General features: G+C 36.1%; 1 protein-coding gene across 8 annotated transcripts in view; it reads left to right on the top strand.

Moving 5' to 3' along the window:
- Nucleotides 1-22,397, top strand: part of ASCC3 (activating signal cointegrator 1 complex subunit 3) — a 247,270-nt gene that overhangs the window by 88,930 nt on the left and 135,943 nt on the right. For all 8 annotated transcript variants that reach the window (XM_023762284.1, XM_006098563.3, XM_023762281.1 and 5 more), the window contains one exon: nt 19,781-19,915. In XM_023762284.1, the coding sequence (XP_023618052.1) occupies nt 19,781-19,915 (135 nt within the window). The remainder of the gene's footprint in view (nt 1-19,780; nt 19,916-22,397) is intronic.

Raw genomic sequence — 22,397 nt, 5'->3', positions numbered from 1 at the left:
TATCTGACTTTCTTTTAATTTAAGATACCAATATGACTTAGCTATTTTTCATGATATAGGCATAATTTGTGCCACCAGTTATTTTAAGTTAATAAATTATTTCTCTCTTTTATTTCTATTCATTAAGCCATAGGGGAGAAACTTCTGAACCTTTTAAAATTTTATATTTTTAAAAGAACAGAAAAATTCAATTTTTCTGAAATATATTTTACAATAAGAGTACTCAATTATGTTCTTGAAATTATATATATATGTGTATATATATGTGTGTGTGTATATACATACATATATATATGTGTGTGTGTGTATATATATATATATATATATATATATATATATAAAACAGTTTTTTATTAACTAGTAATGTTCCCTTCATTTGCAAAAGGAATACTTCTTTTTTTTTTCATTTTTCACACTCATTTTTTATTTGCTAGGAATTTACCAGAATTTTCAACCTCTCTAAAGGTCATAGTTAAGTCAGAACTTATTTACAAAAAAAGGAAACCTATCTTCTGTGCTTCAAATACTTTACTTTTCAACTCAGCTTCCATAAATACTCATCTTGATGGTAAACATCCAGAGCAGCTGCAAAATCATTCAAACCACTACCATCTTTTATTTCCAGCCTAAGGCCCAACAGCTCAGCGCCCCCTCTCAGCGCCGCCATAAGCTGCATGGCCCAGTACGTAGGAATGAATCTCGCTTCTCTTTCGAGAGTTGCGGGCTCCGAGCGCGTACACAGCAAGGAATACTTCTTAATATGGAATATTTGTATTGCATTTTCAAATCTTCATTGTTATTAACATTCCTTTTTTCTTTTGTCTTTGAGAATTTTTCAGTTACTGAAATAATACATTCTTAAAACAAGTGAATCAACACAAAAGTGTAAGAAAGAAAAGAAAAAGCTAATGAATTACTTTTCCTTCCCCTCACCTCACCCTCAGTACTCCTACACTTGAAGTGTATTCCGTTTTCTCATGGCACATACACACATATACAAGTACATACATATCTTTGGCATTTGAGCTTTCTAAATTTGGTAATCAGTGGCTTTTGGAATTATAACAAAAGGACAGAGCACAGTGGAAAAGTATGTCTCAGAATGAAATTTAGAAATTTTGGGGATATAAACTATGTTTAGTTCTATTCTTGCACAGTCCACAGGTCTTAAGCCAGAAGATCAAAAGACATATATGCTATGCATAATCTTGTGTGTGTGTCGGGGGGTGGGCGAGAAAAACAAATATGTTTTTCCAAAACTGGTTTTCTTTATATTAGATTTATTATGGACCACCAGGGAACATATATAATCATTCATACCTGAAAGCAAATCTCCATCTACTTCATCCATTATATAGTAGTATGTTATCTCTATTTTTATGTGTCTGATTAGTATACTAGTAACTCCCTTATAGAAATTATCAACTTTTCCATCCATTTTCTCATTCTTCCTTCTTTGGTGCACCTCTTCATGATTTACATTGCAAAATGTGAAGATAGGACAAGTTGTTTTGTTCTCTTACTAGGTGTTATATTTTAACCATATTATTGTGTAATTTTCCTCTGTTGGTTCTGTTTTATACCTCCAAAATGCTTTGCATGAAAACAGCTATAACTATGGGGCTTTGAACATATGCTTTATAATATATGTGGCCAATACGTAAATGCATGTTTTCAGGCATAAATGCATATTGTACATAAAAAGTGAAGTTAGTTAAATTATATATAATTTGTCATAAATTTTGTTGTTTGAAAGATTCCATAAAAATCCATAGCTGAGTTAAATCAAGTATTCCAGACTGGGGAAGTGATTTTATTAGATTATTTGGTAATTTCATGTAATTTTTGTAATTATAGCATTGGATTACAATAAACATATAATGATCAGATTAAATAATTAAAAAGTATTGACTTGTGGTATACACTTTTGTCAAATATTTTGTATATTTAATATTTCATTAATTTTGTTGATAATAAAACTTAATTTATATACATGTTTATTTTATACTCTGTTATTTATATTTTTAACCCTTTGCACTCCGCTGTCCCCTCTCAGGGGACATCGGAATTCTAGCATATCACTCGGATGTCCCCTCTCAGGGGACATTGCAGTTTATTAGTGATTACGGGGAATTGAGTTATTTCAACGCAACTTTTTGAGACATGCATGTTTCCCTGAAGTTTTATCTTGAAATGGCACAAGAAATTAAATCAAAATATCGTAAAATTACTAAGATATATACAAGAAATGTCAGCGGGTTTTGTGTCGGATTAAACAATAAACTACATATTCCCGATGTGGGACAAAGAAAACGGGACTGCATTGTGTGTTCTAACAGGAAAACACCTGGTGGCAGGCGTCAAACCACTTATTACTGTCAAACATGCACTAATCAGCCTGCAATGCATATTGGGGAGTGTTACAAAACTTATCATACTGTACAAAATTATAAACAATAAAATATTGTTTTTTTTGCAAATATACATTCCTGGATGTCACCCAATTCATATAAGTCCAATATCATTATAATACGTTACTTGGTTCCAAAATTATGCTAAATAATACGAGGGTCTGTAAATGCACGTTTCCGCCGCAAGTAGCGTCGAGTAGCTGGTAGCCAATGTCCAGAATGGTTCGGAGTGCAAAGGGTTAAATAACAGTAATATAAACTAGGGAAGTACTAAAACAATGTTTGTTTGTAATCATTTTTCTATCTTTTATAACACCATAGAAAATTCTCTAGGTAGCTATTCACAGTATTTTACATTAAATTGTCTGAAGTTAATTTGACAGCTATTTATTTTATTTTAGAAAATGATATATTGAATATCTTTATTAACTGGTTTCCAGCTGATATTTAGACTTGGAAGCAGTGGGAGATACATTTAATAAGTTTAGTTACCACAGGAATTTGTTGACTGTATTTTTATAGCCAGCTTTGTGATAAGACTGAAAAATTGGTGTCCGAGGGAAATCTAATACAACTATTCATGTGTTTGCTCAAACTGCAACAAAGGGAGCTGAACATTTAGTCTAAATTAACCATTGCTGATTTTTACTATCTTGTTTGTAGCTGGGTTTTTTAAGTTTTAGTTTTCATGGTAGCATACTTATGTGTGAAGGAGTGGGGAGAAAGAAATATCTCTACAGTTAATATTATAAAGTAGGATTCTGTCTTGAAGAAAATAACATAGTCTCAGATCTCATCTCATTTTTTTCTTGGTTTAGTAAATGAATAGGTGGGAAATGCAACTCTAACTATATCATGACAAATACTGTGGGCATTTCCAAATTGTACAGCATTCATCAAGTTAGTGGCTGCTCCTAAAATACAGTCAGAGACCTATTAAGTTTTGTGAAGGGTCTAAGACAGTGGTCTGCAAACTCATTAGTCAACAGAGCCAAATAACAACAGTACAACAATTGAAATTTCTTTTGAGAGCCAAATTTTTTAAACTTAAACTATATAGGTAGGTACATTGTTATTAACTTAATTAGGGTACTCCTAAGCTGCCCTTTGCTAAAAATGTCCTCAATCTGATTGAGGTATGTTCGCTGAGGTCGACTCCTTCCAACTCTCCCATCCTCAACTCGTGCATGAATCGCGCACGCCTCCCTGCTCTGTGTCTACCGTCGCCCGACCGACCGACACCCCCCACTTCTTCTAACACCACTTCTTCAAAATAGACTCACCTAGGCCGAAAACCGACTTCTGTGCATGGGCCACAAAGTTTCAATCGCACTGTACGTGCGTGCCTGCACGTGGTATTTTGTGGAAGAGCCACACTCTAGGGACAAATAGCCGCGGTTTGCCGACCACTGGTCTAAGACATTACCCTACCTACATGCAACCTACCATAGGTTAACTTCATTGTGTACTTTATGTATAGACATGTGCACACAAAGAGAAATAGGAGACACTGGATTAGGGAACAGACCTTATATTTATTCACAGTACATCTAGCTTTCCACAGGGCAACATGATAAGAATTACCTTGGAGCATGAGTTGCACCATAGGAGACTAACTCAAAAATTAGGAAACTTGGAGCTTATATAGTTGTTGCTGGCACATCTGCTCACCCCCTCCTTTGGTGACAGTGGGGGAATATAGGGAGGGGGAAGAGGAGAAGAGAGGAGGGGTGAAGAAGTAAAAGGAGAGGGAGAGGGAGGAAAGGAGGGAGGGAGGGAGGGAGGGAGAGAAGGAAAGAAGTAAAAACAACTGTCCTGCCCAAGTAATTTTTACTTTAGAATATAAACAGATTCTCTCCAGAAAGGAAGGGAAGGCCTGTACCCTGGAATATAAGCATCAGTCTCCTTGAGAGAGAAGGAAGGGTTCTAGGTTTTATTACCCTCGGGGGGAGCAGAGACATCCTCTGCCTTTCACTCCTCACAGGCCCTACCATGTAGGAACACTAAGAACTTCAGGGAGGATTATTGTCCAGAAAGACCTAATGGTATCTGGAAAGGACATGTACTCCACTAAACCACCCCAGGGAGACAGAGTCTACTATTTCTACTACGGTCTACTTTAAACAGAAAAAAGGTAGGGAAAGAAAAAACAACTTTCTAACCTAACCTACATTGCATACTCTCTCTCCAGTAACCGTTTTGTCTTGTTCTCCATGGACTAGATCTTTTTGTTTTGTTTTGTTACTATAGTATTTTATTTACTCTCTCTTATAGCTATATTCTCTTTTTTCTTAGTATAGTGTCGATTGAAGAGTACAGATTTGTGGAGAAATGAGGTGTTTTTCATTTGTGTTTGAGAAAGTGGCCTAAAGAAATGGAGATAGTTAAGAGCCAATCTAAAAGGAATTATAATTTTGATTTTTTTCTTTACAATTTTAATTAGTCTAGCTGGTAAATTTGATTGAAAGTATATTGGCTTACTAGGGCTTCTTCTGTTCAAGTAAGTATATTCTTTTAGGAAGAATCTTTTCAAGTGTGTTACTTGAGAATATTAAATGCTCAGTTGAGTGTTAAGGAATTATACATACTGATTATTGTCTAAGAAGAGAAATGGAAAATACGGATGAAAACCTTAAAAATACATTTCTATGTTGTTATTTTATGAAATTAGATTCAGTCCAGAACATCTTATAATATTGAATAGTAATAGGCCTTCAAGTCTAGTGGCATCTGTAAAAATGAAATTGTTAGCTCACTAATGAATTTGATTTGCATAGTAATAGACTAGCTGATCTTGCTTAATTTGCTCTACAGAATAGAGGTTGCTATCTGGGGCCTATCAATAACGGATATCAGTGCAATTTGGACTGTCATGGAGGTCAGTAGAATATTTTTTGGTGTGTGATACTGTAATGTATTGAAGAAAGAATCTTTCTTCTGTCTTATCAACATTATTGGATTGATCTAGATTTAGCAATGAATTCTTAATCTCCATTTGTCCTCCGGAAACTGATTAGGAGCAGTGTAGTTTGGGTCACATCATTAAGATTTTTGTCATGTTAATGAACATATTTGACACAGCATTAATTCATAGTGTTTGTATTTTTAAAACTTCACTAAATTCCTTTCTCATTAAATTATTCATTAAAAGTAGTTGGCTTCAATATATGTTCCTTAAAAGTTTCATTTATGTGTATGTACCTATATGAACTTCTTAAAATGAATAATACTTATAATCTTTTAATACTTATCATATAGACTGAAATTTAGAAATGGAAATGTAATCCTAAATTTATAAACTTCTAAATTACTGAGAATGCTTTATGATTTGGGATCTCTTCTGTAGTCTGTTTGCCTTATTAATTAAAGTCAGAGCCTTGGTGGGTAGAGTGTCAAATATAGACACTGCTACACTTTTAGCATATGAACTATATCTGGGTCATCAATCTTAATTCTAGATATTGAACAGAGTGGAGATGGTTTTAAGACTAACTGAGGCTTTGGCAATATTCAGCAAATATTTATTGAATGCTCAGTGTATGCCAGAGACTGTGCTGGCAAAAGAAAGCAGAGACGATGCATTACTGCTGCTTGTAATCTCATGAGAGAAACAAAGGTTAATCCAAATAACTACACATTAAATATACTGATTGGATAAAGTAAACTTTCCCCCACTCGTTTTAGATCTACTGATGATTTTTAGCTCCATATTCTTTCCATTTCACTGTGTGTAAGAAGTGCTTTCTCCTCCCCTATTTGTTAATTTATTTCTCCATTAACTCAGATTCTTATTTACTCACAGGGTTATAATTCATTATTATATTACTTACGTTGATGATCATAATGTCCCAAATTTGGCAAAGGGGGCCCCTTCAAGCTGGCTTCTTTATATTTTTTATATGTCCCTGCCCCAGACTTAAAATTAATCCTTTCTGCAAGCAAACCTGTTTCCTTTTTAGTAGAGAATAGTGTTCAGTGACCAGTGAAAAGTGTTTTATTTTTTAAATGCATATTTTTACTGATTTTCCCAAAAAAATATTATCCAGAAGAATGCAAGAATTGATAGATTTCTAGAATTTTCAACCTTTTGGCAAGAAGAAAATACAATGTTTGGCAGTTTCTTTCCACTAGGAGAGTTCCTCTTATGCTGCTATTTGCAGACTGCTCCAGGGTGCTTTGCAGGGAGCACAGAACGGCTGAGTTTGGGAGTGGGAGAGGTGTACTGTTGGGAGAGAAACGTGAGATTTGGATCTCTTAGGGCCAATAAGTGGCTTTAATCTGTTAGTAGTTTCTGTTTTTGTGGTGATACCAAGTAGACTGATCTTTCACATATGGAATATCAATTTAGCTTTTTATGTAGAGATGGGATTTGGTCTTCCACTTTGTCATGTTTTCAATATTGAACCAAACAAACTAGTAGTTTTTCCCTTGTGGGCCTCGAATACCAGCTTGAATACTAATTGGATATGGCCAAGCTCAGTAGCCTAGAAATTTGACCAGACAAGTAGGACTCTTGTATTGCTCAAATCAAGTACAAAGTCGTGTATTTGCACATATGGGACAGGCCTGTAGCTGAAAATGCTTACCAACTCTAAAAACGGGCTGAGCCAGAGAGTAGAGGGTACACCTTTCCATAGCAGCCCCACCCTCAATGCTGCTGGTTATCTTCACTAATTGTGAACTCTGCACACAAACATTTGCACAGTTCCTACTGTCTTTGCTGACCAAAATTTAACTCACCTAAATTTGTTGATTTGGGTAAATGCTTTTTAAATAAAAACCCATAACAAAACCAGGTTTTCAATTTAAATGCTTTTGTACACAGAAAGCAATTATAGGTATGTCACAAATTTGTTAGCATCATGTATGATATAGAGAATATACTTTGTAAATAGATAGCTTAAATATTCATTATAATTTGAAACATTACCAAAAATCCTGTTGAAATATATTATTTGCGTGAAAATTAAGATGGATAATACTCTAATTTTTCCCCTAAAGTTGTAGGCTATGCTAATTAAATATTTTATCAACTTTGATCAGATACCTAATAATTTTATTTTAGATGAAAGTATTTTATAAACAGCATTTAATGAGCCTCATTATGTTTATTTTTACACTGAATTTATGAAAGCATCATAAAACTTATTAGGCCACCTTCTTATTACAGATGACAAAACAAAGCCTAATAACATGCCCAAAGTCAGACATTTAATAAGCTTTGCAATTAAAACTAGAACCTTAGCCTTTTCACTTTCTTTTCAATGTTTTCACTCCCACAAAACTGACATTTTCATTTAACCAGTCATTGCCCTACAAAGAGAAGAGAATGCAAAAAATGTATAATAATAAAAGCGTAATATGCTAATTAGACTGGACGTCCTTCCAGGCAGCCTTCCGGACGTAGCCAGGGCTGCGAGGGAAACCCGTGCCTGCTGGCGGCTGGAGGGAAGCCCAGGTCTCAGGTGCCAGAGGGAAGCCGGTGCCAGCAGCCGGGGGAAGGAAGGCCTACTCTTGCTCGAATTATGTGCATCAGTCCTTTGGTATATCTATAATTTCCATCTGAGAAATCTGGCCTGAGGAAATCATCAATAGTATGTCTAAAAAATCTGTAACAACCCGATAATTTTCAGTGATAAATTTTTTAAGGATTAAATCCTTTCCAAAAAAGTATATGTTCTTTTCATTTAAATAACATTTTTTTCACATTTTAAAGAAATGAATACCAACATATGCCTTTTAAATTCTTTCAAGTTGATACACTTGAGAATATAAAGTCATATTAAACTGTATAACCAAGGTACATACTCTTTAGTATTAAAAAAGAATAAAGAGCATAGAGCTCATCTAGTGTCCAAACAGAAAAACTATGATTTATGGAAAACAGCAGTAAGAACTGGTGCTGTTCAGCTGAGGAAAGAGCTATGACAAAAGTTTTTAAATATTTAAAGAATTCTTATGTGGAAAAGCAAGTGCATTTGTTTCTGTTGTCTTAGCAATGCTGATCTTGGTCCCATTGAGTGGTTTGTGTAGGGAACAAATTTGGGGTAAATGTAAGGGAAACCTGTGTAAAACAAATAAGCCTTTTTCCCCCCTACTGTGTGGGCCATGTTTTATGTGCCAGGATCCTTTCTAGTACTTTCTAATTATGATTTGTTGTCCCTACAGCAGCCTTGTAAGGGACAGCATTTTACAGGTGAAAATTGAAGCACATGGAAATTTGCCCAAGTTTATTTAGTATATAAATGCTAGTTATGATTGAAACATAGTCTATTTGATTCTAAAATATCACTGGTATTCAAAACAAGTCTGCATGTTGTAAGATTAGTTTGGCATCAGATATGAGTTTGTTATAGATTGCTAAGAAATTTTTTCTAAACAAAAATTAATTTGAGTATATTTTAAATAATTATGAGCAAGTGAAATTAATATTAAGTTCATTTAGTTTTATATGTTATAAAATCAGATGAAAATTAAAACATTTATTATGCTTAAGACAATTTTAAGGTATAAAATACACTTTTATGTATAGAATATACAATACTGTTGAGGTTATTTATGTTTATAAATATATTGAACTAGCGGCCCGGTGCAGGAAATTCATGTGTGTGTGGGTGTTCCTCAACCCAGCCTGCACCCTCTTGCAATCTGAGACCGCTGGCTCCTAACTGCTTACCTGCCTGCTTGCCTGATCATCCCTAATCGCCTCTGCCTGCCGGCCTGATCGCTCCCTAACTGCTCCCCTGCCTGCCTGATCGCCCCTAACTGCTCTCCACTGCCGGCCTGATCACCCCTAACCGCCTCTGCCTCAGCCCCTGCCACTGTGGCTTTGTCCAGAAGGACGTCTGGAAGATGTCCGATCTAATTAGCACATTACCCTTTTATTAGTATAGATATTCTCCAAAGAGGAATACAGATCTCAAACTGAGTGTATAAACCTATATAGTACACATATACAACAAAAGCTGAATTAAGAATTTAGAAATAACTTATTCAAGCATCAATTAGATGACATAGATTATAGTACATGAAAAAATATATATATGCTTAATATCTTAAAAGAAAATTAATTAAAGCTTAAGAAAATATTGGTTTATAGTAAGTTAAAGAAAAAGTGTATAGGACAGGGAAAATGTACTTGAAGTATTTACCATTTTAAAAATTCTACTTCTCTATTTTTTTGTGTCTTAACAATTTAGAGACTGTTGAAATATAAATGTCTGGGCTTCTAATTGTACAATGTCTTGATATAGTGAATTGATTGTAAGATAATATTTTATAGGACTTAGCTAGAAATACGATTCATGTTTTTGCTATCTTAGTACATATATAGTACACTAAGTCCTCCAAGCTTTGTTTTTTTAAATTATTGTACATTTAGATAGCAAACATCTTTTAGTTAGAAGATGTAAACTGTTATGGATTCCTTTTAACCAAATAAAGCAGTTAAAGCTCTGTTCAACTCAAACATAGAAACTGATAAATATTAAAATAAATTGTTGAAAATGTATTTCACATTCAGGATAATGCCTTAAATATAACTCAATAATGATAACATGAATCTATTTATCACTTAAAAGCTTAGGTTTATGAGGACTGCAGATTCTCAGTGTGAGAGTCCAGAGGTGGCTCTGAACTGCTGAGTGTAGATCTAATTACACAGCTTGGAGCTGCAGAACCACTTCTACTCCAGATTATTTTCTTTGATTTATTTGCATAATTTAATTCATGAAGCCAAGTCAGTGAATTATGTAGTTTTCTGATATAGTTGCAGCAAGATAAATTAACCCTATTTAAGGTAGTTTTTATTTTTGTGGTATATCTAATAAATATTTAACTAGGTGTTTTTAAGCTGAAATATATGCTTCAGTAATTTAGTTGGTTGTCAGGAATATTTCATAATAAATGCTAGTTGTTACACCCATGATTAAAAAATAGAAGATTTTAAAATTTATTACTTTAGCCCTATTTTTAGTAATAATTTTATTGATATAATTGAAATATAGAAGTGCCAAATTTTTTACCATTTTAGAACATAAGAATGTTTTCTTCATTCATGCCCATCAATTGAACATTATTTTGGAAAATGAAGTAAATTAATTTGATTCATTGTAAATTTAGTAGCTTTGATTTAAGACCTATCTTTGACTTTGAAGTCCAGAATTTGTGTGTGTATGTTTTTAAGATGCTCTCAGAACAGCTCATTTTGTAAGTTGTTTTTTTTTTTTAACCACAGACTTTGAACTTTTCAGTGGCATTAAAATAAACATCCATGTAGCTTTACAACAATATCTAAAGACTAATCATTAGCAATTTCAGTTTATTAAATATCAGTTGAACATTTGCCTATAAATTTAACTCGAGCTATCCAGGAAAATTAATGTCTAGTTGAATAACTGGAACTTAGCTTGATACTTCATATTTTAATAAAAGGCATCAGTAAAAGTATTAACTCAGCCTATATCCTATTATCTATAATAATAAAAGTGTAATATGCTAATTAGACTGGACAGCAGAATGACCTGGACGTCCTTCCGGACGAAGCCGTGGCGGTGGGGGCTGAGGCAGAGTGGTTAGGGCTGATCAGGTAGGCAGGCAGCGGGGTTAGGGGCGATCAGACAGGCAGTCAGGCCAGCAGTTAGGAGCCAGCGGTCCCGAATTGCGAGAGGGATGTCCGATTGCCAGTTTAGGCCCGATGTCCACTTGCACATCCCTTGAGGGGTCCCGGATTGCGAGAGGGTGCACCGGGCCTCTAGTGATTTATAAACTTTAAAATTCAGATCTCTGCTCAAAATATGCTAAAGAATAAATTGCTTTTAAAAAAAATCTTTATTGTTGAAAGTATTACATATGTCCCCTTTTTTCTCCCATTGACCCCTTATAGCCTGCCCCGGCTGCCTGCCCCAGGCCTCCACCCACTCTATTTTCTGTGCCCATGGGTTATGCATATGCGCATACAATCTGTAAAAATAAATCACTTTTATGAAAGCTGATTATTTTTAAAAATTTTGTCTTCAGTTTTGAAAGTATTACAGATACTTTCCGCTTTTTCTCCCCATTGACCTTCTCCACCCTGCAACCACACCTAATTTTAACAATTATTTATTGAGCGCCCACTGATTGGGTGATATCTAGGAAAGTGATATAGGGAATGACAAGGAGACCTCAAAATTAGTAAGATGTAAACTTCCTCTCAGGCAGGATGCAAGGAGGGAATTTAACTTGATGAAAAGAAAGAAGGCTTTGGAATGTCAGATCTGAGACTACGTTATTGAAACTCTGAGCTTCAGTTTTCTCAACTGTAAAATATTAATAGAATCGCCTACCTAATTGTGTTACTAACTAGAAGCCCGGTGCACGAAATTTGTGCATGGGTATGGTCCCTAGGCCTAGCCTGCGATCAGGGCTATCTTCCCCTGCTGCTGGCAGCCAGCCCCACCCACCGCCGCCAACCCCCTCCCCCAACCATTCCCCGTTCCCCATCGGGTGACCAGAGCTTGCTGGCCAGGGAAAGGGACCGAGAGGTTGGCCATTCCCGCTCGCTTGCCGGTCCCAACCCATGCTGCTGGTCCCCCTCTGTGTGTAGGGTGACAGGCGGGGCAGGGGCCTTGGCCTGGAGCTGTCTGCCTCCGCTGCCACCCACCCCTGGTTCCTTGTTCCCCATCAGGCGGTCGGGGCCTGTGGGCTGGGGGCAGCTCCTGTATTGAGCATCTGTCCCCTGGTTGTCAGTGCGCATCACAGTGACCAGTTGTTCCGCTATCCGGTCGAATTGCATATTACACTTTTATATATGTAGATAAGATAAATAACTACACATGGCACCTAGTACTGAGCTTAGCATATAGTAAGCACTTAATATATCTTGCTATTTTATTCTCAGTCCTAGGAATTATTAACTACAGTGGAGATACCTACATTGTACATTTAGAGATTACACAGGGTACAAGTATGAACAAAGTGGTGTGAGAATGATTAATTTTCCCTGGAGATATTGGAGAAGAATTATTAGAACTGTCCTTAAAATTTTCACAGATGAAGTTGGCAGTAGAACCAATAAAATAAAACATAGGTAAAGGCCTGCACACATACCAGTGCATGGAGGTTTTGAGCTATGGGGAGGATTTAGAGAAATGACACCCTAAGGTCAATAGTGAAGAAACATAGAATATTATGACCTTTAAATCAACTAATTTGCTAACTTTGAGAGAGGACCCCAATTAATTTTTAGATTATGCTTTCCCTTTTTCTTTATTCTTTTTTTCCCTTTGTATAGTTGTTCTTGTTATGAATGACAGCTTCTTTTTTCCCCATCTTCCCAGACTCCAATTCTGCACCACAGTAACTAGATATATATTCCAAAACACAGAAACCAGTGCTGAGCTTACCCACTGTTATGTCCCCTGTGCCTGTCATGAAATTATTGGATGACCACAGACTCTTGGAGGAGCTAAATCAAGCACAAAAAAGCTAAAAATAAAAGGTAGTCAGTGATAAATGCTTAAGAGAGGGGCATATGAATTCTTTGGATGCTCAAAAGAATGAAGTAGCATGTCTGTCTGGAAGCATCAGGGAATATTTTATTATTTTAATTGAACCATAATAGTAATGATACCAATTTTCTGTTTGAGTTGGAATTCGTTATCTTGCAAAATTGAAGAATGAGTTCTCAGACAAAGAAGGTAAGCGAAGCAAAGTTTATTGAGGGATAGACAGACTCCCTTCAGCAGGAAGGGGACCAAAGTGGGTTCCACTGAAGCTCTCTGTCTAAGGGTAGATATATGCCCTGCTGGCTTCTGATTGGTTATTTCAAAGAATTCTGCCTTAGCAACATCTTTGGGATTGGCTACTTCAAACACCTTACTGTCTTGTGATTGGTTATCTGCAAGCTGCCTACCCTAGCAATATCCATACTTTTTAAAGATCAAAGATCATTGGTGGGACCTGATTGAAGACTGCTGTGTCAGGTCCGAGGTGAACTCACTGCCTTTTCCCACTCAACTGGCTTCAGCTCTAGGTCACTTTGTTTCTGTGGCTGGGTTGAGCTCTAGGTCATTTTGCTTCTGCAGCTGGGTTCAGCTCTTTATTCTACTTCCCTTCCCATGGTCCTATCCCTAACTATCTAGCCCACTTCAATCTCAGTAACTACCATCTCCCTCATGTAGGTATAAGGTTTACTATTGTTTTTTAAATGAAGCTTTATGAACTTGTATGTAATTTTCTGTTAGTTCAATGGCTACAAAACTATATTTTAGCAACTTTTAAAATTGTATTTATCTGATAACACAGATATGGTAATGTGACCATGGCAATAAAAACTATTTTGTGGCCCTAACCGGTTTGGTTCAGTGGATAGAGCGTCTGCCTGTGGACTGAAGGGTCCCAGGTTCGATTCCGGTCAAGGGCATGTACGGTTGCGGGCACATCCCCAGTCGGGGGTGTGCAGGAGGCAGCTGATCAGTGTTTCTCATTGATGTTTCTAACTCTCTATCCCTCTCCTTTCCTCTCTGTAAAAAATCAATAAAATATATTTTTAAAAAAAGAATCAAAATGCTCTAAAAAAACAAACAAACAAAAACAGAAAAAAACCTATTTTGTGCCTACATGCTCTTTTGGTATATAAATATATCTGAAATACATCTGTAGTGACAACTCTTCATTCAAACTATAAAATACAAAAAAATAATTTGAATATTTTCTTAATTCTTCCAAAGATAGTACTTAATAAAATAATTCTAGAACCACAGAAGATGTGTGAAAGGGTGAAGGGATTAAGCAAATAAGTTAGTAAATAAATAAATACAAAAGGACCCCAAAAATCATCATGAAAAAAACAACTCTTGTAGACATAACAGTATGGTGATTACCAGAAGGATAGGAAGGGGATTGGAGGAAGGTAGGAGAAGTTATAGGGGGGATATGTAGATGATGTATTATAAAATCGTACACCTGAAACTTATACAATTTTATTAACTAGTGTCACCCCAATAATTTCAATAAAAAGTAAAATAAAATAAAGGCATAGAGAAGTTCCCCCTCAGACTCCTTACCCTCAAGCCTCATTCATTAACACTTGAAAGAGCCAATATATTGTGAAACATCACTACTCCTATCATGTCATTCTGTCTTTTCAGGTATTTCCATTTTTAGTCTTCTTACTTAGTGGAAATTTCTAGGAAAGGCTTTGATTCAAGATTTCCCCTTTAATCTTTGGCCTCCTCCCTCCTGTTTTCCAATAATCTTAAGCTTAAATATTCCTATTCGTTTTTTGATTCCTAGACACACACATTTTCATAAATGAGGAATAAGTAGTTATATAGGTGTCATTTTATAACATTTACTGATATAACTATTGAGTCTTTTAGGCCAAATTAAATTTATTAATGTTTATACCCTTATAATGGTGCTAATACTTACCAGCTCTGACAGAGATTCTCAGAGTTCCTGTACAAAGCACATTAGAACTAGGTAGAAATGCAGATTCTTGGCTTGTCTGTGACCTACTTAATCAGAAAAGTAGGTAAGGTATGGAGCAGCATTTGGTGATTTTGAAACTTTACAAAATTTGAGAGCTATTGCTTTATTAAATGTAGTGGCTTCACTTACATTATATCCTTTAATCCTTATAGTAATCCTGTGACACTAGTAACTATCTCTGGACTAGGGGAAATAAAATCTAAGAGATTAAATAATTTGTTCTAAGTAATAGTGCTATCTATATATATAAAAGCCTAATAGGCAAAGTGTTCCTTGGAGAATTCGACCAACCAGGAGTTTGATCGATCGCTATGATGTGCACTGACTACCAGGGAGTGGCATGGAACGAAGGAAGGCCCCGGCCAGTAGCTGGCAGCCCCTAGAGACCCTACCTGTGCATGAAGTTCATGCACTGGGACTCTAGTTTAATAATATTTCAAAGTGAAATTTTTGGTCTTTGTCAAATAATTTGTTCTTTTTTTCTTTGCATACACAGAAACAATATCAGTTACTTAAGCATTCTAGTTTTTTAAATGATTATTTGAGCTTTTATTCTTGCATTAATTTTAATCAGCATCTCATGTGAAGAACCCTTTTCTTGGCAAGTCAGATAACAGAAACAGAATTTATATCCACATACTTTCTTTCCTAGTCCATGACTGATTTTATTATATGTATTTAGACTGAATGGCTTTTTACACTAAAAATAAGTGTATAAAATTTTAAATGCATTAACCTAACAAACTTCAAGTAAAAATATAAACAGTTTTATAACACAATTAAAATTTACCAACAGCATTGACTTAAATCTTCTGTTCTAATCTTATTTTAATAACACATGTCCATTTAACTGCTATTTGGTCATCAACAGTGTTTTTAAGAATAATTTGGAGTTATTTCTACCAAATGAAACAACGCTGTCCTTTCTGTTAGTTATAATTTTCATATGAGTCTATTTAAATTAATTAACCAAATTAACAAACCATAAAATCCAATATGTTTATAGAGACCCAAAATCTTGTAATGGCTTCTGTTGGAGCCTCTAGACAGAAAATCCTAATAAGAAAAAGAGTTTATTTTACTGAACAAGACATGATGGATTCCTTAATAAAAAGAAATTGCTACTTTAAGTTGTAACTAATATTTCTCTTGGCTGCAATAGAAAATAATTTGCAAAATGATAAGTTGACAAGTCAGATTGAAATAATTAATGAAGATTTAGGGTTATATTTTATTTTCCCTTATGTTCTTCATATCTGTTATTTCAACAGGATTTGCCTAATGAATAATGGAGGATAGAAATCTGGTTACATTGTAAAACCCTGGGCCATCTGGGAAATGATCTTAGGATTATTTATATAAAAATACATTAATATTCATACATATGTCATCATATGTATAAGTAAATTAAGATAGATTATATGATAATTTAAAAATTTATCTTTATAATGGTGGTTTTATTTATGCTTGCTTTCAGACTTCTTTTAACTTAGGAGAAGAAAATTAAGTTGATAGTTATTATTAACTAATTTCACACAGTAGTCATCTTAGTAGTTAATATCTAGACCTCACCCACCCCTAGATATTCTTACTCAGTTGGCTTTAGGGAGGACCCAGAAATCTATTTTAACAGATACCAGCAGTGATTCTGATGAAGTGTTCCTTGGGCCACAGTATAAGAATCATTGAAAGAGAATGAAGTTCTTTAAGCTAATGGGCTAAGATATTTACCAAGGACAAATACTCTAAACACTGCAGTAGCCTCCTCCATCCGTCCTGTACCCTGCTTCTATAACCAGATCGGCTGATTACTAGTGATTCTTTCTCATCATAACAGTAGTGTTACAATTTGGAGCATTGGGACATATTTATCATTGTATGGCTGGTGGTTAGTACATTGCTTGGCACCCAATAAATACTGTGTAAATATCTTAGAATAGATGAATGAAGGACACCCACCAGCTCTATGTTTAGCATTCCTCTGTTAGCCACACTCCATCCATCTTTTGCGTTAGCAGCCTAAATTATGTGTAGTTTTATATTCCTCCTTAAATTATACATGTCTTCCATAGATGGGACCATGTCTTGTCCATTTCCATATCTCTCCTTTTAAGAGTATTTTTCACATACAGCAGTTAATGTTTATTAAGTAAAATATATATATCTTTTATCATTCAATCCATCATACTAGATTCTCATCTCCATGAGGGCAGGTACCTTGCTTCTATTTTTTCACAGCAGTTTTCTCAGGACTTGGTAGTGATTGCATGCTCAGAAATATTGAATGAATAAATAAATTAATAAAATAATAAGAAACTTTATTTTGAGATTTTTAAAAAATTTAATGTTGAGGGTTAATGAGTTTGTGTGTGATAAAATTTATTTTTAGATAAGAGAAAAAGAAAACAGCCTCACCCTTTAAAAAGGCATTCATAGTTTAAATATTCCTACCTTTTGCAGTAGACAGGATGATAAAACTTGACAGATTCTGAACGGGTAAATTTCAACAGAGCTTTATGGTTAACATAATTTTCTAACTTAGTATTAAATAGCTTTTGTCAGTAATTATGAAAATATCATAGTGATATTAAATGATGCTATCTTGACATCTTATGAGATAAAAATGTTTTCCCAGAAAGCTAGAGAGTCTATCAAATATGTCCTATCAACACTTTGGGAATTTTTCATTGAAGAGCTTCTGGCCTTCTCCAGATTGTCAGCTCTCCTATACTTTTAATACACCCTGAAAGAATATTAGCTAGTTAAGCATGGCTGGGTTCTTGAATAATTGTTATTTGAGATTTTATCTTACTGTGAATTTTATTCAACATCTCATATGTGGAACATGTTCTTTGACATGTATTTATATATATAAAAGCCTAAGCGACCGTCCAACCATTCGACTGGTAGCTGTCCAACCACACTGACCTCCAAGGGGCAGACACTCAACACAGGAGCTGCTGAGCTGTGGTCACTTGGCAGCTGCAGTTCTTGGGTGACGCCTCCGGAAACAGAGAGGAGGGAGCCCGATTCCGGGGTGTGTCACCTGAGAAATGCCTTCTTGCAATCCGGGACCCTCGAGGGATGTCAGAGAGCTGGTTTCAGTCTGATCCCCGCAGGCCAGGCCGAGGGAACCTACCGATGCACGAATCCGTGCCCTGAGCCTCTAGTATAAACATAAGATTACTGTGGGTTAATTACATAGCATGTGCTCTACATCTGTGTCACTCTGTCTCATTTCTGGTCAAATTCCAGACCTCGTTCACTTTTTAACTTTTCTCCTCTTTTACTGAAACAATTGGTTGCATATCCTCTGAAATGTGCAGTATGCAAATAACACCAAAGTTCTAGCTTCCAGGAAAACATAATTAACAGAATATGGGAGACATTGGGAAGAAGAAGCAAGAGTTAGGAACTTCACATTGCTGAGGCATAAAGGGAATGCCAGAGTAACTCCAGAGAGATGTAAAGGTGTCAGTCTCATTGGAAGCTGTGGCTAGAACTGGTCTTTATGTCATCCAAAGTGCACCGGCTCTGATTATCCTTAGATTGTATGTTTCAGATGGATCAAGTTATCTAAAGATGCTTTTATTTACATCATATAAAATTGAAAAAGATCACTTGCCCCATATGAAAGAATAAAATTATTTTTCATCATAGAAATAATGTCTCTTGGGGAAAGCTGGAATTGAGCTGAATGTGGGGGTAAGTGAAGGCCAAAGAAGAAACAGCACAGAGGAGAGAGGCAGTTCCTGATAGGCAGGAGAAACAGATGCTAATTACACTCTTATTTATTCTCCTCAATTGCATTTATATTTTGCCTGGTCACTGTCCCTGAAAGTACTATTATCCACTTATCTTTGACAAAGCATTTAGACATGTGACTTTTCCCTAATTCAGATTTCCACAGTCACTTTGTGAATAACTCCACAGGAAGTTCTACCACAATAAAAAATTGCAAATATCTCTCTAGCAGCATTGTCATCTCTAGCAGTCCCCTAAACTGTATTTTAAATGATTGTTCTTAGACATGTTTTTGTCCAAGGAAGAGTGTTCTTAACTGTTTTCAATTTCTTTAAACATATTTATGATACTGGAAATGTTATCGACTGTGGAGAGGTAATGCTCTCATATGTTTTCATATTCTGTCTCCATAATGGATGATTGTGCTAATGAATGATGTCTTCAAAAGAGAAAATGTAAATATTAAACTCCACATCCTATATAATAAAAGCCTAATATGCTAAGTGTCCAGTCGTCCGGTCGGCCATTCAACCAATCAAAGCATAATATGCTAATGATATGCTAAGGCCCCTCAACTGCTCACTAGAATGTGCACTGACCACCAGGGGCAGATGCTCTGACTGGTAGGTTAGCTTGCTGCTGGGGTCCGGCCGATCGGGACTGAGTGAGATGGGCTGGAGATGCCTTGGAGCCCTCCCGCAGCCCCTCCCATGCTGGTCAACCTCCCGCGTCCCTCCCCAGCCCCTATTGTGCCCAGCCCCTATTGTGCACCGATGGGGTCCCTCGACCTGGCCTGCTCCCTCTCAGGGATGTCGGAGAGCTGGTTTTGGCCTGATCCCGCAGGCCAGGCCGAGGGACCCCACTGGTGCACGAATTTGTGCACCGGGCCTCTAGTTTTATATAATCCATTAATTTTATTTTAATGTCTGCCAATTTATAGACCAATAATAAAGAAAGGCATGTTATGGAAATTATTTAACTCACCTTTATGCTATACATACTTTGTTCTAAAATAAGATGTTGGAGAGTTCATAAACTGGGGTTTTATTTTGAAAAATTAATAATTGGTTATATACGGTGATTTCCAAACTAGTATTAAGCCATCTTTTAATGAATATGAACATTAGATAAACTGCTTTCTTTTATTTTAGGTGATGGTGTTTGTACATGCTCGAAATGCCACTGTAAGAACAGCTATGTCTCTAATAGAAAAAGCAAAAAACAATGGCCAGATGTCCTGCTTTTTACCTACACAAGGCCCTGAATATGGACATGCAGAAAAACAGGTAAGGGACAGATGACAGTAAGATACAGGAGCTAAAGCACACAATGTGACAGATATACCAGGTATTTTATTCATGAAAGATCGTCTCCAATTTTCAAGAAGTTAATTTTACAGATTTATCATATTATAATCTTGAATTTTTTCTTGACTTAATGATTTTTCAAAGGATCCCAGTGCATGATGTGTTCAATCACCATTTCTTTCTAAGTGGTTATAATTGTAGTGTTTAGTCCGGCTCTTTAAAGTATATTGCAAACTTAGAAGACAGTTAATTTTTATAAAATATGTTAGTATCTAATATCATTACCATTATTCTTTGAAAGAATTAATTGATCATTTTTTTTTTCATTTCTTGGGTTAGTATGACAGACATACCTACATAAAAGCTTTTTTTTAAGAAGATAAAAGTTTGAGACCAAAAAGTTTAAGAACAACTGCATTGCTACTCAATAAGCACAAAAGACCTAAAAAGTGAAGGTCCCCATTAAAAATGCAGAAATAAAGAGCCTTAAGCCCCACTTCAGTCTGGCCAAATTATAATCTGTATTTGAACTCAATTGCAGGTGATTTTATGCACATTACAATTTGAGAAGTACTGTATCCTAAGATTTATTGAGAGTTTTTTTAAATTACTACAGGCCTGGTGCACAAAATTCGTGCACGGGAGTAGGGAGGTGACAGGTCCCTCAGCCTGGCCTGCACCCTCTCGCAAGCTGGGATCACTGGGTCCTAACGGCTTGCCTGCCTGCCTGCCTCATCGCCCCTAACCACTCTGCCTGCCTGCCTGATTGCCCCTAACCACTCGCCTGCCTGCCTGATTGCCCCCAACCACTCTGCCTGCCTGCCTGATCGCCCCTAACTGCTTGCCTGCCTGCCTGATCGCCCCTAACTGCTTGCCTGCCTGCCTGATCACCCCTAACCACCTCTGCCTGCCTGCCTGATCCCCCCTAACCACTCGCCTGCCTGCCTGATTGGCCCTAATCACTCTACATGCCTGCCTCATGGCTCCTAACCGCCTCTGCCTCAGCCCCTGCCACGGTGGCATTGTCTGGAAGGACGTCCGGAATGACGTCCGGAAGCTCATTCGGTTGTCTGGTCTAATTAGCACATTATGCTTTTATTATTATAGATGTCAAATAATGGTTTAGATCAACAATGGGCAAAGTACAGTCCAAGGTCCAAAGGCAGTCATCTGTTTCTGTAATTAAAGTTCTATTAGAAAACTGCCAGACCCTTTTCTTTTGTCTATGGCTGCTTTTTTCACAAGGGAAGAATTTAATACTTGCTTTGAGGTCTGTGTGGCCCACAAGGCCTAAAATATCACCTGACCCTTAGCAGAAAAAGTTGGCCCTGATTTATAGCTATGAAAATAAATTTTCAAATAAAATACTCGGAATATAAAATGACTAGAGGCCCGACACATGAAATTCGTGCAAGAGTAGGCCTTCCTTCCCCTGGCTGCTGGCACTGGCTTCCTTCTGGCCACTGGGAACCAGGCTTCCCTCCGGCTGCCGGCAGGCACCCGGAACCCGGCTTCCGTATGACTGCCGGCAGGCACCCAGGACCCAGGCTTCCCTTGCAGCCCCAGCTTCGTACAGAAGGTCATTCGGAAGGATGTCTGGTCTAATTAGCATATTATGCTTTTATTATTACAGATAGTAACTTCAAAATGTTTAATATGCATAAGATGTAACTAATATTTTCTGAACAGTTGCTAGCTACCAGACATCTATGCTTGCACATCTATGGTTTCACATTAATCAGTAAAATCTATTTAATTGTTATGACTGCACTGTAAATTTTACTACTTTTATTGATATTTTAAATTCTGAATATGATCATCTGATGCCAGTTTTTGTGACTGTCAGATTTTGTTTCAATTTAAAACTACAAAATGTATTTAATTTCTTCCTTTTTTCACATTATAAAATTTTCTTTTATATAACACTTTTTGTACAGCTTTGTATTCTTCCAGTTACTTATTGATTATGAATTTATGAGAGTCTTTGAAAAGTCAGGTGTGCATTCCTAAGTTTTATTTCCTTCCTTTAGAAATACAAAGCAAGTTTATTGTGTTAAAAGCCAAGCGTTGAGAGCCACCTTGTGGATGTCTGGTTATTTCATAGCTCTCAGTTCTGAGAGCTATTGCTATTCTAAATAATGCAGGTTTATTATTTAATTGTTATAATAATAATAATGTCTAATATTTATCATGTTCACTAGTGCCAAGGATCACTTTTATTACTTTATATAACTCATTCAATTCTCACAATCTATGATGTAGGTTTGTATTATTGTCCCTTGATATGGCATATATGTAAGTAATTCAAATTTATCATGAAATATTTTAAAGCATATAGAAATAATTTATAGAGACTTTTTCAAATAATTACCTCATCAATCATGGATGCAGAGATCACTATGAAAAAACATGAAGAAATGGAAAGTTTTAATACAGTTGGGTAGATTTGAAAATCTGTAGT

This window comes from Myotis lucifugus, unplaced genomic scaffold (assembly GCF_000147115.1).
Source record: "Myotis lucifugus unplaced genomic scaffold, Myoluc2.0 scaffold_240, whole genome shotgun sequence".
NCBI lineage: Eukaryota > Metazoa > Chordata > Mammalia > Chiroptera > Vespertilionidae > Myotis > Myotis lucifugus.
Note: the sequence above shows the minus strand (reverse complement) of the source record. Positions and strands in the feature narration are given on the sequence as shown.